The following is a 27994-nucleotide window of genomic DNA, read 5'->3' as shown; positions in this document are numbered from 1 at the left end:
TATGCTGCGCGCCATTGTCCTGGCTCCGTGTGGTTGCGCGTAACTGCGCATGCGCCCGCCGGCTACCAAGAGACTTGCTTCCTCCTCGCGTCTGACGCGAGAGCCAGTTCGCTTGAGCCAGCCATCATGAGCGCGTGTGTGATTGTGTGCTGCGCTATGCAGTGGTGAATTACCTTAAAACCGCCGTGATTAGTGCATTAACGGGGATGTTCCCCGGCAGAACTAGTTGGAGACCTCCTACCATTTCATCTGATCATATTTGTTCAACTATATTTCTTCTGGATACTCGCTAACAAGGTCTTGTGTGCTGTCTTCACGACCGCATTCTTCGTTAACAATGGCCAGGTTTGAATTTCTCACAATTTCTTCATCACCAAAGGTATGTACTAGTGTTTGAAACATTTTAAGCGTCGTCAAGAAGAGGATTTTGATATTTTCAAAGATTTCAGGAAACATTGGAAAAATAATAATAATAATAATAAAGATTTAAATTTTCGTCGTTAAACTGGTACCTATTGGCGTGTGCTGTTATGAAAATCTGAAAAACAGTTTCGGCAACTAATCACAGTAATGTGGAAGGTCCACAGTGAACTGAATTGGAATATTTAATTTAAAATTAAAATGAGGTTTTTTGGCATCTTAAATTGTAACTTTCCTTGTGAACCAAGGTACAGTCTCCAAGATTGCGGGCTTAACTTTCTTCGGGTTTCTGTTTGCTTTCCTGTGTTTTGTTTTCCCATTCGTTTGGTATGTTTTCTTCTCCCCTCCCCCTTCCGGGGTTTTCCGTGAATTAATTTCTCTTGCCTGTTTACCTCCTTGTTTTTGGGAGGCGTTGCTTTTGTTTTTGTGGTTACCTTGGCAACGGATTTGTGTGGTGATTGTTGTCGGTTGTTGATGTAGTCTGGCGCATGGAGCCTGTGTGGATCTTGAATTATATATTACTGAGTTGAGTGTATCGTTTACTGTTTTAAATGTTATTTAATTTATTTTGACCACCCTTTAAAGTTGTGTTACCTTTCCTTGCCCCGGGTGGTGGTGTTTTTCTACGTAAAATTCTATATGTCTTGGAAACTGTCCTTGGTGAAAACTGAACGTTTTAATTTTGGTAATTATGAGAAGCGGCCGCGTTGAAAAACAATCTAATTGAAAACCTTGTTAACTGAGTAGGGTATTTTTAATTAATTTATTAATTATCCGTGATCGATCACATTTTTATTCAAGGTAGTATTTATGTAAGGAAGTCAATTGGTTTTCCGTTGTTTTCAGATCACATTTTATTAGGTACGGAGGTCATCCTTTCTTTTCTTTGTTGTTTTCATAATAATTATAATTTATTATCTGTTAAAGAATATTTATTTACTTTAATTGTTAATCACTAATGAATTAATTTTTCTTTTAAGCTATATCGGGTAATGTCTGATTCCTTTTATTAATTGTTATTTACTTTTCCCCTTTTTCAACCTTACGTTGAATTTATTTATTGATTTTGGTTTTACTTCTTAAAATAAACACAGGTTTTATCAACTTAAAGGTTTAATTTGTTGCCTCCAATTTACCTTTACAATTAAAGTTCTTTAATTTTTTTAAGTGTTGGTTTTCATTCGCCACGTTCGGTGGAGCACTGTCACCGATTTTATTGAGCATTAGCTTCCACGGCCTTAAGTCGTCTTCCTCCGCTGCTTCCGGTAAGTGTGGTATCTTCATCCTTTGGTAATTTCTATGGTTTCCTGTTGTTTTATTATGCTCTGACCTTTGTTGTCGTTTTCTTGTGCCCTTGGTTCTCCCTCGTGTTCGCTATAACTCCTATTTTGGGGCGGACACGCTGACAACCTTCTCACCAGGGTCTCTATCTCTCTCTCTCTCTCTCTCTCTCTCTCTCTCTCTCTCTCTGCCCTTTTTCCTCTCTCTCCTACTCTCACCCTGGTGGGTAAGGTTATTGACCTCATCATCCCTAGGTCGTACCGGGGACCTAGAGGGTGGTGTACGGTTAGAACGTAAAAAGTTGCAATAGAATCTTGGCTTTTGAGGATTAAAAAGCATGTTAGTATTTTTATGTGGACTCATTTGAGGGATAGACTTCTTATTTCTTTAAAGATTTGACATTTATAAATAGGACTCCTATTTCTGTAACAGCATCATTTTATCCTGGTCCTTGTCTACGAACTTACGGTAAATGAAACACATTTCTAGATTTTACAAACGTGAACATGGTTTTGATTGATCATTATAAATGCATATTTTACTATATTTTATAATTATTTCAAGAGATTAATAACAGAATACAGGAAGCTTCCAGACTCTATCACGCTATATGTCAAATACTGTGGGATGAAACATTTCCGTTACTTTCCAAGATCAGCTTGTACTGAATATATGTGGTACCTAAATTGACAGGTGCTCTGAAAGCAGCGGCACTTACTGGATCAACAAAGGGTTGTCTTCAGGCAACAGAAATTAAGTTCCTTCATTTTGTCTACAAAAAACAAAAATGGATACAATAAGGAATGTGGGTATCAGACAGCAGCTTGGATTGGAAAGAAGCCTGCTGGAGACCTGAGAACTGAAGAGATTGTGGTGGTATGTGGTCACATGAAAATAATGGATCCCCACAGGACTCCTCGAGCATACATTGACTGCAGTATTCCTGGGAAGAGACCAGGCGGAAGACCTTTTGGTGTTTGCGAGAAGCAGATTTTCAAGGACCTTGAAATTAGCGATGTCAACTGGCATCGCATATATGAACTGTGGATGGACAGGCAAATTGGAAGAGGCTCATACACAACTGCACCTCAGCTTGCTGGAGTGAAGAAATGTTGATGATGATATATTTGAGGCGTTCGGGTATAAATAATGGTAACTGACATTTTACATTTTGTTGGGAAGTGCAATGAGAAGGTTTATAAAAATACTGATGGTTTCCAATTTGCTTTGTAATATATCTTTAATTCAAAATATCTGAATCAGACACATTACAAATGATTAACACACAGAAAGTACTGTACATCTAATATTTTTTCATGCACTTCTAGAAACCTTTTCCAGAAGTAATTGCATTACTGGAGCTAGATAACAGTGTTTACATGAAAGTCTTGGATATGAAACAGTTTGAGTATACTTGATCAGTTTGTTTCATTCTCTGTTTTCAAGGTCTTATAGTACTCTGGATAAGCAGGCCATCATATTTCAAACCTAAGGGATTGCTGAAACTTCTAAAAAGTTTGTTGGTTGACCTTTCTTCCTCAGGGAGATAGATTCAAGATTACCACTGTATTGTTCAGATGCTTACATAACACTAGGGTTCTCTGCAGAAAGTTCAAATCTTACAAAATTTTGTATACCAAATCCATCTGATACACTTATCTGGATAAATGCTTCTCTCAGCTCAGAAACATTAATGATATCTGTTCAAGTTATGGCATGCACAATGAACATTTTTTTTTTCTTTTGACATCTTTCAAGGATATTCATCCATTGACTAGGAGAGTACACAAACTGGTAACAGTTCTGTACATGTTATTCTACGATGCCGAAGTCCCTGTCGGATGGCAACAACGTGTGGCCAACTTGAGGAAAAATGTGCACAGATGCATTTTGCCAGAAGCCTATACCATGCCGCAACTATAGTCCAATTTTTATTCTGGCCCCAACAGTTGTCTGAAATAGCAAGAAGCTGGGAACCAGAAATATTATGTAGGTCAAAGTGTTTCAGTAAACAGCTTGCGATTTTGTCTGCTCCTCATCCAGCAGTGCTTTCATCCCAGAGATAAAAATATTCCTGGTTGTCGGAACAAGTATGAAACTGAAGTTATTGCAGAAGATTTTCTTTTTGTAAAATGTTGGGCCCGTCGATAGTTTAGGTGTTAGAAGAGCCTGCTGCAAGTCAAACGTTATTACATATATTCCTGGTTACCTTCCAGATTCAGTAGTTGTTTTAATTGCATCCTGACCAGCCTCAGCTCGCATGGTGAAGCTCTTGCTTCTGAGTTATCTGTCTTATGACATGGAAGTCATTTTCATTTTTTGCTTGCTGCAGAGAAATGTTAATTGAGTCACACTCATGACATGCGTCACACTTTGGAGACTTGAAGGATATATTAAATTCTATGAAAATGTGGCAAAATGTATCACTCAAAACATACTGTCTGTTTTTTTTAATGCACTCCTCCTTGTATTTAATGAAGCATAATTCTACTGTACAATCCATTGTCATAAATTGTTTCTGTGGGTTTCTTCTTCAGTAGTGGCTTTCATAGGTGGGAAGTTGTTTTATGAATAGCCTAACACCTTCAGTATCTTCTTCAGTATATTTTTTTGGATGATTATCATGTTTACCTCGCTGATAATTTGGTGAAATTGTATTGCCTTTCCTTATACCTGTCGCATTATTTTCAATGCAACCTCTATGATTTTGGAAAACATGAATGCTTAAAAATGCCACCTTGCGCACTTTAACATTTTCCCCTCAAGTCATCCGAACGAAATATTGAAAAAAATAATTTGCACTAGTTCTCTATCCTTCTCATTTTATTATCTTACCAGGTATCCATTTTGTTACTTCTTCTTCTTCTTCTTCTTCTTCTTCTTCTTCTTCTTCTTCTTCCATAAAACTTATCCAGGGAGCTCATGGGCTGGGCAGTGGATCATTGACCTTCATCAACTTTTTGCACCTCCTTAGAGACACAAGATATGCACGTCGCTTGTAGGGTACTCCTGATCCGTTTCAACGCTTCGTATAGCTTATTATTATAGTCGGCTTGCCACACCCAAAGGTATTTGATACATAACTGCCAGGTTTCAATGAGACTATCTCCGACCTGCAGAACAGATGCATTTTGCAGCCATCCTTAAGCTGGAGAACAGATGCTGCCCTGCTCGATTTCAGTGGCAGTTCCTCCACTCAGGGACCTGTACTAAATTAAATAGGCTCTTTTTCCTGAAGCTTTATATTTTAAGGACTCCTCTTTTTAAATCATCATCATCATCATCATCATCATTTTCCTGCTCCAGTTTCCTGGGTGTGGTGTACAAGCGCTCGCCACTTCTTCCTGTCAAAGTATAGTTTCTGTTCTTCTATGTCCTCCCACTTGGCATTCCTCTTGCTGACCTCCAATTTCACTGTGTCTATCCATCGATTTCTTGGCCTCCCAACTGGCCTCTCCCCTTTCACTTCTCTGTCACAGTAATTCCTTGCTGTTCTCATTCTGTCCATCCTCGTAACATGTCTACACCATTGTAACCTGTGTCTTCCCAGAAGCTTGGTAACAGGTATTTTGATGCCAGCCTCCTTTTTGTTTGCTTCATTTCAAATCTTGTCCTTCCTGGTCTTTTGGTTCATTGTTCTGATGAATTTAATTTCTGTTGACTGGATTTTACTATTTGCCTTGTTATGCAGGGTACAGGTTTCAAGTCCATATGTGAGAATTGGGATGAAATAGGTATAAAACATGGTCAATTTTGCATTCTGGGGCATTTTATCATCCCAGAGTAGATTTCTCACTTGAAAATAAAATTGAGAAGCTTTTTGAGCCCTATTAAGTATTTCTTGGTTTACTGTGTTATCGTTTGAAATGACACTTCCAAAAGGTATTTGAGGTTAGAAACAGATTGTAACAGAGTTCCCTCCAGGAAAAGTATTTACGCGAATAATACCCGCAAATTAAAAAAAAAAAATTGAGGCACGAAATTGGGGTGCAGGTTTTATTTGAGTTAATGTTGGCTTTTTTTATTTTTATTTATTTATGCTCTTTGATGGATTTTATGATCCGATTTATGACAGTGATGAACAGGAGCGGTGACAAGGCACTTCCCTCTTTTGGTTTCAAACTAATGTAATCTTCCATCCCCTACTTGGACACAGCGTAAGCACTTTTGATAGAACACCTTCACTTTATTAGTCAGGAAGTTTGGCACACCTATACCTTCTTGGCATTCTCAGGTTATCTCTCTAGGCACACTGTCGTAGGCCTTCTTGATGTCCATTAAAACCATCACTAAGTTCTTTCATCAGCAAGTTTTTGCAACAAAAGCTTTGAGAATGCAGATGTCAAGAATTTAATTTCTAATTCCCCTTCAAACCATTGTAGTACTCAAGGCACAATTTTGGTTTGTACTCTTCCTCCTGGGGTTGTTGAGTTTCTTGTCTTTTCAGCATCCTTGTAGCCATAATATCAGCTGATCTATGTTTTGGGGGGGTGAGAAGAGGATGAATACAGGATATTATTAATGACCATACTTGATATTCATACATACTATACACAAACGTTTTCTTGAGCCCTGGGCTCCCTAGTGCTGAATCGATAGACCTCGGTTATCTTCGACATCCGTATTGGCAACCTTTGAAACACAAACTATGCATCGCTGTGCGACATCTGGCATATACTTTATGAACTAGTACTGATGTTGTTTACACAGCAAAGCCAAACTATATAAATCATGCTAGGAACAAGATTCGCATCGACAAGTGTTATATAATGTTAAATAATGTATGTGTGATAGAGTTGTTGGTGTAAGATAATGAATGTTTAGAAAATTCATATCGATCGATCATATTATCGATTCAATTCAGATTTCATTTCCATCCAGTTGGCAGTATAATCGGAACCGTCAGTGCTCCCTCCTTACTCCTCACTCCGTAAAAATTGGGCTCAAGAAAAGTTTCGCGAATAGTACTCTGCCACAGATCAAAAGACATCTGTGGTGTAAACTATAACCTTTACCTAACATACATATGGTCATCGAAGATGTGGCGGAGAGAATGAAACACTGGGTCACGTCTTGGGAATCTGCCCTTATGGTGATTCATTAAGAAATGTCTGCCATCATAAAATAAGATCATTCATTGCTGAAGAGCTTCGTGGAAAGGTTTATATTGTTTACAAAGAAGGTTACAGCATGTCAACAAACAGGAGCACCAGAAGAATTGACACGATAGCCTTTAAACACGACAGCAAGAAAGGTTATATAATCGATCCCACAGTCAGAATAGAGCATCACATTGGCCAGCCTGAGGAGATTAACGTTGAAAAGAGGAACATCTACAATAGAATTTTACAGTGAAAAGTACCATTTAGAAAAGCTGGAAGTATTTGGTTTAATGGTAGGAGTACATGGCACTATAAATCGTTTTTTCATTAATTTCTGGAACATATTCTACTTACAGAAGTCCAGAATCAATCTTTTGGTAATCGCTGCTTTACGAGGATCTTTCTATATTTTAAAATCACATCTGTATTCACTGTAGTTCCCTTTATATTCCCGTTAATGTCCTAATAACGAATGTATTGTTCTTTAATTATTTTTTTGTATGTCCAAATGTTTAATGCTATAGATTATTATATTGTGTTATTATTTTTTGAATTTTTATAATTATTTATCAAACAATTTTAATGTTCAAATTTATTTTTTTAAATGTTGTTAAACTTTGTCCTTGTGGTAATCCAGAATGTCTGGAAAATCATTGAGTTTCTCAATAAAATATACGGTGTAACTCTCGCAGAACCCACTTACACTTGTGAAACCCTGTTCCAAATTTTTGAAAAATGAAGAAAAGAACTGATCAGCTCCTCAAAACTGAAAGAAGAAACATCATCAGAACTTGCATAAATAAAAAAATAGTAGGTCTAAGGAATCTGGAAAATCCTTCCTAATGAAACTCTCTGTCGAGAGATTGACCCAATTACCAGCACAATGAAGAAGAAAATAATCTCTTTTCTTTCACATCTTACAACTGCTAGGAAATCAGATTTTTCAACAACTAGTGATGAGAAATCTTGGAAGGAAGATAGAAGGACAATGGATCTACAAAATTCAGCAAGATCTCAATGTAATTGGATTTGAGATAGCAGATGGAGAGAACAAAAATAACTTCCTTCTTAAGAATCACAAATTTTCAACAGAAATGACACATAAAAGGGCTATAGGAATTTCAGACGAATTGAGAAAATTATGATCGGAATGAATGAAAAGGTACTGGGCAGATCACAAGAACCAAACAGTACAACCTTCAAAGAGAAAGTGAATTTGGAAAGACCCAAGTGGTCCAACAACAACAACAACAACAACAACAACAACAACAACAACAACAACAACAACAACAACAACAACAACAACAACAACAACAACAACAACAACAACAACAACAACAACAACAACAACAACAACATCATCATCATCATCATCATCATCATCATCATCATCATCATCATCATCATCATCATCATCATCATCATCATCATCATCATCATCATCATCATCATCATCATCATCATCATCATCATCATCATCATTTAAATCTTTGGCAATGCCAGGAATCAAATGGCAGCTAATAGTGCTAGCCATTACAGTATACTACAGAGGCAAGCAAACCAGTGGTGCAACAGCCTATTAGGGCTTTGGCCTGCCAAGACAACTGTTACCCAGCCAGATGGTCGTTGAATATTCGAGTGCCATTTTGTCAGCATGATGACATACTCAGCTATTGCTTTGTCTTCCATGTCAGATAATTCCTCAGTAGGTCTCACAAGGTTGAATGGACCCCGTTCCATCTGTCACTCCAGAAGAAAATCCCTGGACTGGCTAGGAATCACACCTGAGGCTCAGAGTGAGGAAAGCAACAGAAAACAACCTAATTTCTCATTCTACTGGTACACCTCTTCAGTGAGGCCTAGCTGATGGTGTAACTGTTGAGAATCCAACCAGAACTCAACATCCAAGTTAAATCTTTTGTTACAGTTTGTGGTGCCATTCCTCCTCAACCAGTGTGGTTCTGTGCTCTACTTCTTCACCTTAAGCAAATCTGATCTCACGATGGCGGTGCCTGTTGCTAACTCCCTGACATTTGTGTTCACAGCCCTGGTTGGGTGGGCATTAGGTGAGGAGCAACCTGACAAAGGTAAGCCAGTCAGTTGATGGTGACTGACTTGAACCATTATGAATAGAAAAATAATTCACAATATTCTTTTAGATGCATTTAATCTCCTGAAAATGGGTGATTGCGCATTCTTGTATTCATTACTCTCATTATACAGTCCTCAAAATCACCATTTATACTGAATTCACATAAAATGAGACTACTGGTTATGGAAAGGTTAAAGTTTGGTTCTCTAATACAGGGTTATAGTATTTCTCTTTGTATGATAGGTTTGGAATGCGAATGAAAACACTGTACATATCACATTTCTTAAATTTTATAAAGTTAATTATTTGTAATACTGGAACTCGCCAATACAGGAATATGAAATAAGAAAACTGATGATTTATTTCACTACGGTACTTCTGATTCACATGCATCTGATGAATCTAATTCCTTTCATAGGACTCATAGACTCGTTGCAGTTGGAATTGAAGTGGAGCTCTCTGCTAATGCTGAATAATCATACAAAATTCTGGATTTTCAAAAGACTATTCTGTACTTGGCTGGGTTGTTTTCTTTGCCTTCTGACTTGTCCTATCAGGACATGTTCATCTTTTCTTTTCACTGAACACTTCTCACAGTGTCAGCATCATTGTCTTAAAAAAGGGTCAGTGCATTGTTTATCCTTTGGAAGTCTTTGGCCAGGACTTTTGTTGTGAGTTTTATTTCAGATTGAACTTCCTTGTTCTCTGGTTCTTCCACATTATTGTCGTGATTCAAAAGCATAAGATCATCATTGATTAAGTCCTCTGACAAAGGCAATGAAAGAAGATGCATGTGTGAATGCATGAACACAAAAGAGTTTCAGCATCTGGGCAGTAGATTGTGCTATTTCACATTGAAAATAAGCAGAAAATGCAAGTCAAAATGCACTAATACATGGAGTTTCTGCATATTTTATATAAAATGGTGTTTGAATGGAAGAGTTAATTGACAGGAAAAAACCTACAGTGTATGTCCGAAAATGCAGATAGAAAATTGCATAAAGCGTGATCTGCCTTTATCTCTATCAGTTGTGTGGATCGTAAAACCAATATATGTTGACATTCAGAGGATCATTTTTATTTTTAACAGTATTTGCATAAATTTGTTCTCTGTGGTCATTAAAATAGTCAACTTGTTAAATAGTTGTATAGTTTACCAGCCGAGTTAGCTATGCGATTTTGGTCACGTAACTGCCAGATTGCATTTAGGAGATAGTGGATTAGAACCCTACTGTTGGCAGCCATGAAGATTGTTTTTCATGATTTCCCATTTTCACACCAGGAAGATGCAGGGGCTGAACCTTAATTCAATCAATCAGTTACTACTGATCTGCATTTAGGGCAGTTGTCCAGGTGGCAGATTCCCTATTTGTTGCTTTCCTAGCCTTTTCTTAAATGATTGCAAAGAAATTGGAAATTTATTGAACATCTCCCTTGGTAAGTTATTCCAGTCCCTAACTCCCCTTTCTCTAAACGAATATTTGCCCCAATTTGTCCTCTTGAATTCCAGCTTTATCTTCATACTGTGATCTTTCCTACTTTTAAGACACCTCTCAAACTTAGTCTACTGATGTCATTCCACGCCATCTCTCCACTGACAGCTTGGACATACCACTTATACTTATTATATGACAAAGTAATTTATTATCATCCACCTATTCAATACTAGATAATTCTTATATTTAGGATATAATTATTTTACATTAGTTATTATGGTACATGTTTCGTTTTTCCTTGCAAGCATCGTCAGCCAATTTAACCTTTTAAAACTAGGTCAGGGCCCTGAATTATTTACACAATGGGTGAGATTATCCCTTAAATTCTAATGTTACATATATTTTGAAAATAGTACATAGTTGTTTCATTTGAACCTTCTATACAATGGATTGAGTTTTTGGTTAAAAATTACACCATAAAAGTATCTTAATGAGCAAGATTTCTTATAATGCTCTTATTATCTTCACTTCAAATGGGAATAAAAGTTGTGATTGTAATGTCTATATATCAGTGTACTAACACAATAGCTGATTTTCTTCTTTTTGGTATTTCTGTGTTATTTGTGTCAAATAGTGTGTAAAAGCCACTTATAATTGGAGTGTGTCTATGTTGGTGGCACATTTATTAAACAAGCAAGCAAACAAACAAACGAACAAACAAACAAACAAATTGGAGTCAATAATGTCAGAGGCAGAACCACTGATTGAACAACAAATGTGCAGGTTTGTGATCCAATTATTTTATAGGAAGTTGTGGACATTAGTGTTGTTATCGTCAGATGTTGGAAAAGCTTGTGCTAGTCGAGTCTAATGTGCTAGTCTAAAGGGGAATTCAACTCGTAACGTAGATGTAATTAAGAACTGCTAAGTAAATGCGTGTTGAAATCCCTCTTCTGCTTAAAATTGGTAAAACTGGAATTGTAGTCAATAATGTCAGAGGCAGAACCACTGGTTGAACAACAAATGTGCAGGTTTGTGATCAATCATTAGTGAACAACAGTGCATCAGTTATGTTGAATACTTTAACAATCTCCAATTATTTTATAGGAAGTTGGCCAACACTATTAATCATTTCTCCAATAGAAGGTTCAAATGTAACAACTATGTACTATTCTCAAAATATATGTAACATTAGAATATTTAAGGGATAATCTTGCACATTGTGTAAATAATTCAGGGCCCTGACCTAGTTTTAAAAGGTTAAATTTGCTGATGATGTTTGCAAGGACAAGCAAAACATGTACCATAACAACTAACATAAAATAATTATATCCTAAATATAAAGATTATCTAGTATTCAATAGGTGGATAATAATATATTACTTTGTCATTTAATAAGTATACTGAACTTAAATACGGTCATAAAATAAGATTAATCACTTGTAACATACCACTTAGTCGAGCAACTCATCTCCTTTCTCTCAAGTCTTCCCAGCCCAAACTTTGCACCATTTTTGTAATGCTACTCTTTTGTCGGAAATCACCCAGAACAAATCAAGCTGCTTTTCTTTGGAATTTTTCCAGCTCTTGAATCAAGTAATCCTGGTGAGGTTCCCATACGCTGGAAGAGACTTATATGCTCTCTCCTTTACATCCCTACTACAACCTCTAAATACCCTCATAACCATGTGCAGAGATCTGTACCCTTTATTTACAATCATATTTATGTATTTACCCTAATGAAGATCTTTCCTTATATTAAGACCTAGGTACTTACAATGATATCCAAAAGAAGCTTTCACCCCATCAACGCAGTAATTAAAACTGAGAGGACTTTTGCTATTTGTAAAACTCACAACCTGACTTTTAACCCCGTTTATCATCATACCATTGCCTACTGTCCATCTCACAACATTATTGAAGTCCTTTTGTAGTTGCTCACAATCTTGTAACTTATTTATTACTCTGTACAGAATAACATCATCTGCAAAAAGCCTTATCTCTGATTCCACTTCTTTACACATATCATTGATATATTTAAGAAAACATAAAGGTTGAATAATACAGCCTTGAGGAATTCCCCTCTTAATTATTACAAGATTTTTTTTTTTTTTTTTAGAAGTCCCATTGCACTCATTTTTGCCAGAAGTCTCCCAGGATCCACCCTATCAAATGCCTTAGATAGGTCAATCGCGATACAGTCCATTTGACCTTCTGAATCCAGGATATCTGCTATATCTTGCTGGAATCCTACAAGTTGAGCTTCAGTGGAAAACCCAGACTGCCTTCTATCGAACTAGTTATTAATTTCACAAACATGTCTAATATAATCAGAAAGAATGCATTCCCAAAGCTAAGGCTATGCTTTCTTCCTTTCTCCTCTTAGTCCTTTCCTGTTCCCTCATCACTGTAAGACCTATTAGTGTCATGCGATGTAAAACAAGTAGCAAAAGAAAAAAGTTGTATAGTTTGTAAATGATACATTTAGTTTATTGTTGATGCTAACTCATATCTGCCCAAATTATTTTTCTGTGGAATATTGCCATATATTTCTTAGGCCAATTGTTTGTAACCCAAATTGTGAGTTTAGGTTTCATTAACATATTTTTCCAGAGATATGTTGACAGTGAGCGTGGATGAGTAGGGTAAGGATGCTTAAAGAAGGAACATTTCTTCACATTTTAAGCTCATATGATTGTAATAATTGAGAAATGAATAAGTATTAGTCAGCCTAATGTTGAATTAGCGCAATATAAATAACGTTATAGATGATTTGGAACATAACTTGGAACAGTTTGTTCTCAGTTTAGAATGTACACTGCTTCAATGCAATAGTACAATATTAATTGCCACTTGCTCGGTACATTTCTACTATTCTGTAAAGAGTAAAGATAGAAACCATAAAAAGATGTATTGTGATCTGTCTGTTGGAGACAGACATATGCTTCTCCTTACTGTTTCATAGATCTAGTTAGAATGTAAAAATCATTTCCTACTTATTTTTCCTTACCTAAAATAATTTGGGAATTACAGAACTTTCATTTTTGCCGACTTGCTTGACATTTTCTTTTACGACATTCTGTTAGTGTGAGTTATATTTATAGTATATAGCCTAGTATTTAAGTCAAGAATGCACCTAAAAATACACTAAATTTTGTTAAAATGTCTCCAAGTGTTTCTGAGTTACAGTAGAACAAAGACACAAACAAACATTACTACCACTCATAGTCTTAATAAATGTATAGATATAGGATGTATTGCTTTGCCTTTTAAACCACTGAAATCTTTCCCTTGTTCAACACCTTACATAATTCATATTTTTACAGGCACAATATGGGGAATGCTGCTTGTCTTGGCAGGCATCACACTGTGTATGATCGATGGCCTCGGTAAATGAAATACATGGTAAGTTTGCTTTAAGTTATATTTTTTCCTCATCATAGATCAATTCTGGGAGTTGCTCAACACTTGCAATCAATAACTGGAGGACACATGCCATTTATTATTATAACACTGGCCCACTCCAGTACTGAAAAGGTAGGGGAGTGACTGAAGGGGCAATGTTGGAGGCCACTCTAGTACCAAAAAAGGGAGGGGAAGGGAGTGAAAGTGTAATTTGTGTATTGCTATACTGATTCCGTGGTGGTCTAGATTTCATTATTCTGCAACACTGTAAAATAGCTCCTATTTTATCACAAACGAATCGGGGCCATGTTGTTGGTGTGTGGGAGGCTCACAAGGCCCCACCCAAGCAATAACTCAAGCAGCTTGGCGATTGTGAATACCTGCAGCATGGAAGTCAGGATCATTCTGCTACCGTATGTGACAGTACTACCTGTGACTGTCTGGATGAGGGTCAAGCAGGCCATTACCAAACTTGACACCCAAAGTGGGGACCAACTATGATGGGCTGAGGAGTCCTCCTTTTGGAGGCCAGGTGAAGACTTTGTGTAGGAAATTACACCTAAATTCACCAGGAAGGAGAACATGGTCGATGGTTTAGATGGTGGAAGACGACCCCAGTCCCAAAAGCAGAAAAACAAGAATTTTCTCCTGTCAGCAACGGCTGTACGTCATTGAAGTGTTTGGAAAACGCGTCTGTTCTCCTAAGAAGCAGCCTAAAGTTACACCTGGCAATTGGTATAAAATGCCTCTGGGAGTGGCGACCCCACCGTAAAAGTAGCCTAAGTATGAATGTGGTACTTTTGAACTTGCCTCGGAAAAGGTTAGGGCGTACCCTGCAACTAGCGTGCAGTTCCTTGCGTGCTGGGGAAACTGTAAGAAATGGGCGACCAGTAGTCAACATCATGAAGGTGAGCATAATCAACCTTATGACCCTGGCAGGAAAGGCAAATGAATTGGTGGATGTTATGAGGGAAGAGGGTATGGAAATGATGGAGTTGAGCAAAGTTTAAATGGAAAAGGAAAGAAGAGAATGAGGAATAGATATACACTATACTGAAGCGGTGGCCGGGAGGCAAAAAATGGAGTGTGCTTGATAATTTCAAAAGAGCTGGAGGAGCATGTGGATATGGTAGAGTACATCAGCAACAGGATCATGAAAATTAGACTGAGAATGAGGAACAAAGTGAAGGATTTCATACAAGTGTATGCACCACAGGCAGAGAACAAAGAGGAGGGTATTAAGGAATACCTGGAGAAAACTAGAAATGGAGATAACTGATGTTTTTTTTTTTTTTTTGCTAGGGGCTTTACGTCGCACCGACACAGATAGGTCTTATGGCGACGATGGGATAGGAAAGGCCTAGGAGTTGGAAGGAAGCAGCCGTGGCCTTAATTAAGGTACAGCTCCAGCATTTGCCTGGTGTGAAAATGGGAAACCACGGAAAACCATTTTCAGGGCTGCCGATAGTGGGATTCGAACCTACTATCTCCCGGATGCAAGCTCACAGCCGCGCGCCTCTACGCGCACGGCCAACTCACCCGGTGATAACTGATGTGAAGTGATTATAATGGAAGACTTAAATGCATAGGTGGGAAACGAAAGACAAGGAAAGGAAGAAGTAATTGGACCATAATAATATGAGAAAAGGAATGAAGAAGGAGAAAAACTAGTTGTGTTTTGTGAAAGGAATGGAATGATTGTGGTCGACACATGGTTTCAGAAGATAAACAGCAGGAAAATTATGAGAAATGGCTGCGGTGATAGAAGAATAAAATCAGTAATTGATTACTTTCTGATGGATAGGACAAATCACAGACAGTTGATGGATGTAACAGCTTTACCAGGAGAAGCATTCGATGGAGATCATAGACTTGTGATAGAAAAAATGAGAGTGGGGAAAATGGAGAAATTAAAGGAGATAAGAGTTAGTAAAATAAAAACGTGAAAAATATGAAATGGCATATGGCTTTTAGTGCCGGGAGTGTCTGAGGACAAGTTCGGCTCGCCAGATGCAGGTCTTTCGATTTGACACCCGTAGGTGACCTGCATGTTGTGATGAGGATGAAATGATGATGAAGACGACACATATACCCAGTCCCAGTGCCAACGGAATTAACCAATGAAGGTTAAAATTCCCAACCCTGCTGGGAATCGAACCAATGACCCCTGTGACCAAAGGCCAGTACGCTAACCATTTAGCCATGGATCCGGACAATAAAAGTGTTGAAATTAAAAGATAAGAATGTACAGGAAGAATTTCTGGAGAGACTGAAACAACAAATTCCAGTTACTGAAGTAGGAAATGTGGAAGATGAATGGTCCAGCTTTAAAAGGGAATTTTTACGTAAGGCAGAGTGTGCGGATAGGAAAAAATTTGAGTAAAGATAGGAAAGTAGAAGAGAGAAGAACATAAAGATGAATTAAGATGCTAAATGTCTTCTCGCTACATACTCATGTCATACTCAGTTTTCAACTTAATGTGCATACTGAATAACTTGTAACCTAAACTTTGCAGTGCAACTCATCCCATCCTATACCATATTTTAAGGAAGACCGATGGGCTGATTTATTCTCATCATTATTAGAGGAGCATAAAATGACACAAAGCCATCTATTCAGCATTGAAGATTGATGCTGTATTCTGAAGCAGCATGTGTATGCCATTTTCTCATGTTGCTGTTTAGAATAATAATGGTGTTTTAGGGTGGAGGCATGGATGGAATGGCAGGGCCAGGCTAGGTGGAATATGTTGTCCTTGGTGTTAATGTCTTATAGTAATCTTGTAGATATACTGTAGTTGTAATAAGCATTTGTGTAATACATGAACCTCATGACTATGAGGAATCAAACATTAATGACATCAATGTAGAAGTAAAATAGTTGTTCATGAAAACTTACTCTTTGTCTCTAACACCAAAAATTAAACTTCCAAAATTGGTTTGTGCATTTTCCGTGTCTAATAAATGGTTGGCAAATGCAAATTTTGTTATTTGAGTATTCTGATATGTTAATGTTTCTTAAATAGGAACTTTTTTTTTTTTTTGCAATTTGCTGTATGTCGCACCAATACAGATAGATCTTATGGGAACAGTGAGATAGGAAAGGGCTAGGAGTGAGAATGATCGAACCCACTATCTCCTGGTTCCAAGCGCACCTTTAACCGCACAGCCAACTTGCCCAGTTTAACAGGAACTTCAAACAGTTTGTATAGTATAGAATTTGAGGTGTTCACTGCATTTAAGTTTATTAATTCTACGTATCTGTGCTGGATGTTGCTTCTAGTCTGAATTCTATTAAAAACTGTCTTCTTTGTTCTGAATGTTGTCCTGTGCTTCAATTTTCTGAATTATGCTAAGCATCTAAAACAAACGTAATCTCCATTTTCAAACTAAGAGTAGAAATCTCAATTGGTACAATATGAACTTGGACAAGAAAACAAAAACAAATATATAACCTGTAAGAAATCTGAACGTTTCAAGTTGATGGCAAGGTCCTACCATAGTTGGTAAATTTGAAACATCTACAACTGGCTTACTTGCAAGAAATACATTCCATTTTTAGTCTCTGTTGATAATAATATTAATGTTAAGTGCGTGCAGTCAATAACGGCACTCTGATGAACGTATATGATATATGAGAATAGTTTTATCCATTTGGACCAAAGACTTAATCCCAATTATAATGTTAATGAAATTGACGATAACTACAACATTCCAAGATATTAGAATCATTCTGTATTGATGGTTTTCACTTTAATATGTCCTCCTATACATATGTGTATGTATTGAATAGGAGGACATATTCAATTTCCTTTGTAAAGTAAACTACAACATTCTTTTTGAAGAAATAATTACATTTTCTTTTCATCCAATAAATCAGCAAAAACACAACAAATACTACAGACTTCCCCTCCCCACCCTTCCCATATCCGTCCTCTCCCCTCCTCTCTTCTAACAACAGCTGTTCACTACTCCAATCCAACAGTTAGCAACCCTCCCTCAGCCTAGCTAGTACACACGCCCACACAGTGGGATCAGCAGGGGAGGACTTCAATACTTTATTTTCTTTCCCTCTTCTAAATTTTTATTCTAATGTTTCTTTTTTTCTTTGCTTTCTGTTTAGATTCCTCCTCCTCCTCTTTTTTATGGATTCTCATGATCAACAAGTTTTCCCATGCCTCATTATTCTAACATTCTGTGAGACTCATCTCAGTTTCAAATTAGAGAGTAGTTCCCCTGTTTCCAGCAAGCTTTAAAAGTGGTACAATGCCTGAATGTTTAAGGAATTACTTTACTCATGTGTTACCTCAACTAGATTCACTCATTTCAAGGACACTTGTTTTAATGACATATTGTTCACTTTTAATGTGTGTTTTAAACTCTACTCTTTATTGGCTGTTTAGCAATTAATGTTAACTCTTTATGGACCAAACATTCCAATACAGTTGGTTTCAATAACGGATAAACAGTGTTCTATAGGATACTTCAATAAGTGCATGCTTATTTTTACATTTATACCCAATTTTTAATGTGTCTTGAATTATTAGGATTTCATGTAACTAATCTTTACACAGCTGCGAATGTCCTTCAGAGAGATGAAACATGTATTGTAGATGATTTTTTTAACTGTATTTGTAGTGATTACTTGGATTTAATTATTTGGACTCGGAAGACGGCGATGAATTGTATATGTAATGTATTTATTCATTTGGTCTTTTTGTATTTTGGGATTGTTTGATTTTATTATGGCTTTAAGATTGGTTCTTTATCATGTAAAGTAAGATGTATTAGGAAACACCACTTCCTGTTGTGTACACATGCCAGATTGGCATGGATATGTCCGGATATTGCATCAGTTTCGTAATTTCTCAAGGCTTCCCAAATGTTCTTGGTCAGCATTAATTTCTGCACTCCTATTGGAGAAAATAAAAGTAAATGTGATTGGTAGGTGAAGGAAAAAGATCGGACGCTCATTGGCCATTGTAAGATTTCCTAATTTCCGCAGAGAAGCACTGTCGCTAGAGCCTTGCTCTGCCAAGGCGTCTTTTCTGTTTGACTAGTGAAGGGAAAGGTTGCCTTCAAGGGTATGGGTCTTCTTGGCCCCGCCATCAGGTAAGCACTTTGTTTTTCACCTTTCAGGTATTTAGTTTCAAATGTAGTGTTTTGTTTAATTTATTTTACCGGAGCTTACCCGTATTTTCCTTCAGCTTCCAAATTTAATTAAAATGACTTAGCATTTTCAGTAAGTCGTGCCACATTTGTAAAGAGACAGTTCCCATTTTGTTGTTTTCGTAAATTATGTTCAACGCCTTTCGATGTAATTATAAACTATTAATTTCCCCTGGAGTGCGGCCAGTATCCAGTATTCGGGAGATAGTAGGTTCGAACCCCACTGTCGGCAGCCCTGAAAATGATTTTCCTTGGTTTCCCATTTTCACACCAGGCAAATGCTGGGGCTGTACCTTAATTAAGGCCACGGCTGCTTCCTTCCCACTCCTAGCCCTTCCCTGTCCCATCGTTGCCACAAGACCTATCTGTGTCGGTGCGACGTAAAGCAACTAGCAAAAATTTCCCCTGGGGGCTGTCTCTTAGTTCTGCATCATCCTAGATGTATACACATTTAGAAAAGGCACCTACCTCAGAAGTGTTTTTGAGGAGGCTGGCCGCTAAAAGTGCGCTGCATTAGGGTAATTATCTTAAATATATTTTCCGTATTTTCTATGAATAACCTTCTAAGGACATGTTACCAAAATTTTATTCCTTCTGACAGTTTATGTAATTTAAACGTTACGCCATGTGTGAAATTTTTTGAAATCAAGTTGTATTAAGTAAAATCACTGAATTTGAACCTTCTGGGGAATCATTGTAATTATTGTTTGATTTCTTTACCGATTTTAAAAGGTGTAATTTTGTGGATCATTTGAGCTTTCATTTCAATTTAATTTTAAGTAAAGGTATATTAATTTTGAATCATCACTGACTTTGCTTCTTCAGCAATGCCAATACCTTCCATGCCTGGATATGGTTCCCAGCCACCTTCCACACTATCCTTTCTTAGCCGTCATGTTTGTTAACCTGTTTGTTATGATGTTATTTTTGTGCAACTTATTCCTCCTTGCGTCAAAATGTATTTCTGTGTAATGCTGTGTTTGCAAAGTGGTAGCAAATATTATTATTATCATTACTATAAACTATTACTTGTAACCTTATTTAAGGGGTTACAGTATTATTTTTTAATATTAACTTGTATTAAAAAGGTCGACTTCTTCTCTTTTTTACTTAACATCAGTTGACTTACTTATTGACAAGATGAGTGGCAGAATTAACATAGCCTGGATGAAGTGACAAATGATGACAGATGTTACCAGGATGAAAGACCACCTCAGATTGAAGATCTATTGTGTTGTCATCCATCCTGCAGCACTCCATGGTACAGGATGTTGACTGACTAAGAAAGAATCAGAATGTCATCCAAGTACCATGCAGACAAAGAAAGACATGAAATCCAAGTGGCATTGTCACTGGCTTCTCACCAAAGCAGCTGTGGTTTGAATTCTGGCCAGTGCATATGGAATTTTTGAAATTAAAAGTTATTCCCTATAGCTCATACTGTACATAAAACTAGTGGTCCTGTGGCTATAATCACAGTGTCCAACTATAAGCCTCCTTCCTTTATTGGAGAAAAAGATGCTCAGATGGTCAGTCAACATCACTAATTTGGATTTTATTTCAACATGGACTTGAAAAAATGATTTGCAATAATGGGCTGATATACAATAACATGCAGTCTGCACTCCAACATGGCCTGCAACTGAATCTAATGGACGCAATGGAGCCACATAACAGTCCCTGTTGCTAGACAACAGGAACACTAATAGCGAACAAGTGGAAGAGAAAGCCCATCTTTCGAAGACGATCGTGTGTGAAGTTGCGGAATTTGTTCTTGACTTCCCTTTGTGTTGTTAAACTTGTTATTGTGATTACCGTATATTTCTATCCTCTTTCCTAGCTTCCTGTTTTTCTGTGCTCAGATCTATGCAAGACTGCTCCAAAAATAACCACATTTTGAGAATAACTTTTTAGGGGGCTTACTGCAACTTATAGTTTTATCTCCTTCGAAGTACAATGCTCCTAAACCAATTTCTACTTATGGAAGCAATCGTGGTAGGCACTTTGGGGGCACTCAGTTCTGCTTGTAATTTCAATCTGATCTCTCTGTTTGACCTTCTCAGGGTGAATTTCCGTTCAGGGAATGTAAGAAAGTCTCCCGTAACTACATCAGGTGAATAGGGTGAACAGGGAAGCACAGTTGTCTTTGTGTCAACATCAATATGTGAATTGGTGCAGTGTCATGGCGGAGGTTCAACAAGTCTGGCCTTTTTCTCCAGACATTTTCTCTCAAAATCTCAAGACTTCAAGATAGTACCAGCAATTCAGCATTTGACCCTCAGGAAATAATTCAATGTGCAGAAAACCATTGATTTTAAAAAAGACCATCAATAACACTTTCATATTTGACCTGACCTGCTGTGCTTTCTCCAGTCTCTGAAAATTTTTTCCACATCTCTGTGTGTCTCCCTAAATATTTTCCCAATTTTGAAGCAAAAGTGTATTTGATATGCTACTCCTATCATTCAGACTTCTCAATAATTGAAGCACATCTATTGCACATTTGCAAACTAACAGCTGCTGAGCGACAATTAATTGTTTCAGAAATGCGCAGCATATAGTTAGTTATTTAGGAAGTATACCACTATACAGCACAACTTATTGGAAACCATTAAGATTTTGCATTTGCACGATATTATCAAGGTTTCTCAGATGTGAAGCTTTCACAGTGTGTAGAGTTATTTAGTTCTTCTTCCGGGTTGAACTGTGTTTTTGTTTTCTGTGCATTCTGTACAGTTTGCCGACGTTTTGAATGCTTAGCAGTATTCTTTGTCAAGGCACTGAAATACCCATACTCGATCCGAGGTAATTAGTCTCCCTGGCAGCATACTGCAATATATTCGAAACATCAGCAAACTGTACTGAATGTACAGAAAACAACAACATGATTCAACCCACAAGAAGAACTAAATATTTTCAAAGTTTGATTATTTTTTAACAATCCCCATATCCGTGCACTTTTATGTTTCCTTTTAATTAAAATTATCTGCTTTTATTCACCCTCAAGGGTAAAATTAGTTGCTCAGAATAATGTCTACTTGTGTTCTGGACATTTTCGTTATAAACTGTAATGTCTTTTAGCATTCAGTCTCTGAGCCTCTTAGCATTCAGTCTCTGAGCCTCTGTGAATTCACAATCCTCTGTATGTAACTAGTTCTGCGGCTGCATTTAGTTCTATATCTCTTATCTTTGCGTCATTAGAAACTGAGTCTGACCATCTTCCTCTGGGTCTACCTCTACTTTTCTTACCCTCCGTGTCTGAGTCCATTATTCTCCTTGCATGTCCCCACCACTGATGATGCTGGTTTGGGATTTGTCCCCTTCCCAAGAAATTCATAGATCCAGATACCCTCGTTTAAATACTTAAATATTCTGATTAATTTAAAGTGTTGTTGTCTTTTTCACAGGAGGATGATCTCCTAAAATGGACCACTCGTGTTGTATAAAGAAGCTGAACTTGGGAAAACAGCCAGGTGGTGGATATGCACTTGCTGTCAAGTTATAAATGCAAAGAAGTTTTTATATTGTTCAAATGAAGCATTTAACTATTTATATTCATTTATATAAATAAAATCATTAAGACCATGTTATTTATTTTTAACAGTATATGCTATTCAACTTCCCTTATGTAGAGGTTGCCCAGTAGACAGAGCATTCTGAACATGAGTTACAGTGTATTTTATAATCAGGTGGTAAATGAGATTTCTGTATGTCATTCATAAAAGTTATACAAATAATTCCCCAAAATAGCAACAGTACCCTTAACAGCCACTAAGGCCACCATGTTCAGGTATACTCCGCACGGCTTTACTTCTAAATTGACGTTTTGAGAAACAAATGAGCATCGCATTACCCCTGTTGCCAGTGCGGTACTGTCGTGAGTACAGCTGATACTATACGACCATGGTAAACAGCCCTCGTAAAATGAAAGACCGTTCTCAGAAAAGCTAATGAATTGGGATTAAAAACAAATTCAGCAAAACTACACTTACCAACAACATCTGACACTAAAAAGAGAATACATTATTAAAAATAAAAGAGAGTGAGGAAATAACACATCACTCACTGCTACTGGCTGGCACAGGAAGGGGGTTATGTCCTACAACGGGAAAACTCCACTGATCTCAGAGTCACTTTCTTGTCACTTGTCTTTTCTGAACTACACTGAGACATGCCAAATACGCAACCAATACACGAACGTAAATAAAACTACAGCTATCTTTTTATACACTGAACTATTAAACTTGTACTGTACTAACTTATGCTATGCTAAACTATAAACTACGCTATACTGTATTATACTAGAGAGATAAAGACCAATATGAAAAACACTCATTACTGAAGAAAAATGCAAAAGATCGCAAACCGTACCAAATATCATACACGTTGAGTAAGATACGTTAACCACGTGGTGAATGTACATATTAGAGTTGGCAACTAGGTTTCGAGATCACACTGTGCCAATATAAGTCGATATGAATGGCGGCTTGGGATTGGTTGGATGTCTGTGTTTCAACACATAACCACCTGACAGGGCCAAAATTGCCCAAAACGTCAATTTAGGAATAAAGCAGTGCGGAGTATAGATTTTCTAGCCTTAACAACTTACAGAACTGCAAAATATGGATGTTATTTTGCCTCAATCTCCAACCATAAGACCCACTACTTCTGTAGATGTTAACTTATATTTTCCTTTATAATATGAGATTGTGAGTTCATGGGCATCATACTTCTCTTTAGGAACATGCGCTGGCTGAGTTTCAGAGCCCTCATTTCTAACTGTAGGGTAAGTTGAACTGGCTGGAATGGCTATCATGTCCATCCACTTGCAAGATCCATTGAGTTCAAGCCTGTGTACTTCCTCGTGTGCTTTATGTTGACGTTCCCTTAAGGCATCAGCGATCAGGGTCTGAATACAGTGATAGCGGGCATTTCTAAGGACTCCACGAACGTACTACGCTGGTGTAGCAGGGGGAGAGGTGATACTCCCACATGGTGTGTCCCAGGTGGCGGATAGGGGGTTTCTAACCGGCTTGCCAGCGGACTTGAGTGAAATAAAATAGCTCTCGCTTACCAAACACACAACTCCCTGTGGGTGGGAGACCCAGACGAAGAATACTCCCATGGTATCCCCTGCCTGTCATAAGAGGCGACTAAAAGGGGCGACCAAGGGATGATTGAATTAGAACCACGAGACTACTTATAATTAGTACCATCACACGAGGAACGCCATGGTCGCTTTTACTTGCAAGTAGTACCACTATGTTAGGTATACAATAAGTTTGTGATTAGTAGCAACAGAGGATGAATCAGTATGGGTTTTACAGTACCTGTGATTAAAATGTGAGAAACACCATAAGTGTGCGTTACCTGTGCGTATTACATTACATGTGAGTAGTACCACAATGTGTGGAACACCGTAAGTCTACGTTACTCATGGTTAGTACCGCTACATGAGAAATACCAAGATTTTTACTTTCCTAGCGATAAGTACCATTATGAGGGGCCGTTGACCTTTATTTTAGACCCTTTTAGACAACAAGCATCATCGATTCAGTATTGTGCTTTTGAATTGATCAGTATATACTATTGTTTTAAGATAGTTTCTGGGAAGGTGGGGCATTGTGGGAATTCACTGATTGTTTTAAGTTCATAATCATTGTTCATCATCTCTTTTTTAATTCTAGTCAGTGGATTAATTTTGGAATTATTTTTAACTTTCAATATTGTGAGCTGGATCTGCTGATTATTTTAAATTAATATTCATCCATTCATTCTTCATCATCATGTTCTGAATTCTGGTCATTGGATGAGTTTTGGACTTTTAAATTGTCATTACATTTCGTCTCATTTGGTACCATTAGGGGCCGATGACCTAGATATTAGACCCCATTAAACATCATCATCATCAACATCATCATCATCATCATCATCATCATCATCATCATCATCATATTTCTAATGAGTTCACATTGTTTACAGGCACCCAAGACGAGCAAAAGTTTCTCTCAATGTGGCAATGATGACATTGTGTGTCTTGGGACCTGCGTGGTAATGACCAGACTGGATAAACATTAGCAATGATTTTGAGTGAATCTCTCCATTCACTGCTCGATAATTCCTCAGGATTTGTCACCCATCTGTTGGTTGCCATACATTCCTTGAACAGAATAACTCATTTGCCCCTGTGAGGTGATGAGTACCACCTCTCATATTCTTTCAGGCATAGGTTGTATGTGTGAACAGTACTTTGTTTATTTCAGTAAAAATCCTCTGATTGCTACCTATTTCAGGTGAAGTAATGATTTAGTAATGGTTTAGAAGGTGCGTAGTTTTCTTGTCATGTCTTTTTGTTGGTCTATCAGTGTACAAACTATATAAGAAGTGCTGTAAATCACACTAGTATTTAAACAAAATATCACTCTTAGACAGTTTGTTATTATTAATATCATAAAAAAATTGAGAGAGAGTATCTTTCTTTTGGGGGTAAGGGGATGTGTGTTGTAGGGACATCAAAAGTCTTATTTTATACAAGGTATACAAGGTTATACAATATTTACCTCAAATAACTCATAAACAGTTAAAAATATAAAAATTTGTCTTTACTCTCAGTAATATTGCCGGCTCCATGGTGTAAGGGTAGCGTGCCTGCCTCTCGCCCAGAGGCCCTGGATTCAATTCCTGGCCAGGTCAGGGATTTTTCTCTCAACCTGAGGGCTGGTTCGAGGTCCACTCAGCCCACATGATTAGAATTGAGGAGCCATCTGATGGTAAGATGGCGGCCCCGGTCTCGAAAGCCAAGAATAACGGCCGAGAGGATTCGTCGTGCTGACCACACGACCCCTCGTAATCTGCAGGCCTTCGGGCTGAGCAGCGATCGCTGGGCAGGCCAAGGCCCTTTCAAGGGTGTTAAGTGCCGTGGGTTTCTTTTTCTCAGTAATATTACCAAGGGGCATATAATTGAACTTGCAGTATTTTCCCAGAGTGTCAATATCTGCCAGAATGATGGTACTAACTTTGTTCAGTCTCCTCCTTGCAAAATCTGCTTTCTAGGTTACCCTTTAAAATTCCCATTTTACTACTTCACAGGTGCACATCTTGTGTGGACTACTACTATAAATCTTAACAGAATCCTTATACAACTGAGTAGTTTTTCAGTTGTTTCCTTACAGGGTCTTTTGATAAATATTTTTCATGTTTCATTCAAACCCTCATAATATTTCGTTCTTGATCAGCGATTACTTGCTTCTGTGATGGAACATTTCAGTGTTCAAAGAGTCCGTTCTGGTACAGGAAACCTGATGCTGATCCTTGTTGAGCAAATCCTCTTTCCTGTCTTTTCTCCCAGTTAACTGGGGTCAGCACTAATTTGGATTAAACCCAGTTTTACAATAGGATGTTCTTCCTGATACCAATCCTATGTGGAGGGATGTATTCGCTATTGTTTCTATGGTAGTTTAGTATGTTGAATGTAAATGATGACATGTATTACAACAATCGCCAGCACCCACGTCCTTAGCCAGAGGAATTAACCAAATGCGGATTAAATCCCCGGCCTGGCTGGGAATCGAAGCCAGGAACCTCAGACCCAAACAGCCCTGTGCTGACCATTCATCAAAGATCCTTGTTGAACAAGTGCATCAGCTTTTTCCATTTCCCTCAAAGCCTTTGTGACCTGGGACTCAGATTTAGATTGTTATGTTCATCAAGGTTTGAAATCACGTCGAGGGATTCTTTGGCCAGCTTTGAAGTCACTTTTAGCATTTGATAAAGGCATAAGTGGTGTTTGACTTTCTAGAAATATTACCTAGAATCTGGTGTTTGTAGTAATCTGTTATTTTCATTTACACATTGTAGAATTGAGTGGGACTACAGCTCAATGAAAATTAGACCCAAAACATGGACAGCTAGGGAAACCGATCAAGACGAGTTCGATATCATTAAAAGGAAAGTGAAGTGAAGAATCTTCAGGTGTAACAAAGCTGGAGGAGAGTGGAGGCAGAGGACAAACAAAGAGCTGTACAGTGTGATGGACGGATATTAAATCTGAAGTGTCATGAGAAGTGGACGAATCCAGTGAGCTGGTCATGTGGCGAGGATGCTAGAGAAGGCAATACCTAGAGCTCTGATGGAGGAAATTCTAGAAGAACTCCATCCCTTGGTAGACCAAGACTGTGATGGCAAGATGAGATGGAAGAAGGAACTAAACCAGTTGGGCATAGCAGAAGATTGGAAGACACAAGCACTAGACCAGCAAAGATTGGGGCAACTTATTAAAGCAGCACATGGTCTTCAGGGGCAGTGATTATGTAACAGGCCAACTATCTCCACATGAAAGAAAACAGAACTGAACGAGTTGGCCATGCAGTTACGGTCGGGCAGCTGTGAGATTGCAATCGGGAGGTAGTGGGTTCGAACCCCACTGTCGGCAGCCCTGAAGATGGTTTTCCGTGGTTTCCCATTTTTACACCAGGCAAATGCTGGGGCTGTACCTTAATTAAGGCCACGACCACTTCCTTCCCACTCCTAGCCCTTTCCTCCTTTCCTATCCCATTGTACCATAAGACCTGTCTGTGTCGGTGCGATGTAAAGCAAATTGAAAAAGAAAAATTGGAGAAAACAGAGTCAAATGTTTGATGTCAGGATATGATGACTTGCTGAACACACAGTCAGATCCTAATCCTCTTCGATACTCCTACAATGGTCCACTGGGATGAATATCGATTAATGCCAGGTCTGGACAGAGTGGTCCATTACTTCCCACTGTTAAGATAATAATAATTTGTCATCATAATATCTGTCTGTGTTGGTGTGACATAAAGCAATTTGTAAAACAAAAAGAATAAATAATAATATCAGTAATCATATGGCCTCGGGTAACATGTGCAGGCAATTTCAATTTGACACTATCTGGCTGCCTCTCGTCAATTTTGACATTCTGTTTTACTCTAGGCCTACTACATGGCAGAGTAAACCGGATCTCTCTTGGTTGCCTATGGCTGAGTTTTAATGAATTTTGTCAGGTAAACACCAAATGTGTCACCAGAGATCTTTTACATGTCAACATCGTATGACTTAGAGTGTCGAAT

The 27994-nt window shown here is 37.9% G+C and overlaps 1 protein-coding gene across 2 annotated transcripts in view; it reads left to right on the top strand.

The window, feature by feature from the left end:
- LOC136876410 (transmembrane protein 234 homolog) overlaps window positions 1–22484 on the top strand; it is a 59133-nt gene extending 36649 nt beyond the window's left edge. The window contains exons 3-5 of one of the 2 annotated variants that reach the window (XM_067150360.1): window positions 8731–8890; window positions 13658–13736; window positions 22313–22484. In XM_067150360.1, the coding sequence (XP_067006461.1) occupies window positions 8731–8890; window positions 13658–13728 (231 nt within the window). In that variant the 3' untranslated portion in view covers window positions 13729–13736; window positions 22313–22484. Of the gene's footprint in view, window positions 1–8730; window positions 8891–13657; window positions 13737–16781; window positions 17261–22312 lie in introns of those variants that run through there. The other variant, XM_068228417.1, reaches the window with a different exon arrangement.
- Window positions 22485–27994: the final 5510 nt, after the last annotated feature.

This window comes from Anabrus simplex, chromosome 6 (assembly GCF_040414725.1).
Source record: "Anabrus simplex isolate iqAnaSimp1 chromosome 6, ASM4041472v1, whole genome shotgun sequence".
Taxonomy (NCBI): domain Eukaryota; kingdom Metazoa; phylum Arthropoda; class Insecta; order Orthoptera; family Tettigoniidae; genus Anabrus; species Anabrus simplex.
Note: the sequence above shows the minus strand (reverse complement) of the source record. Positions and strands in the feature narration are given on the sequence as shown.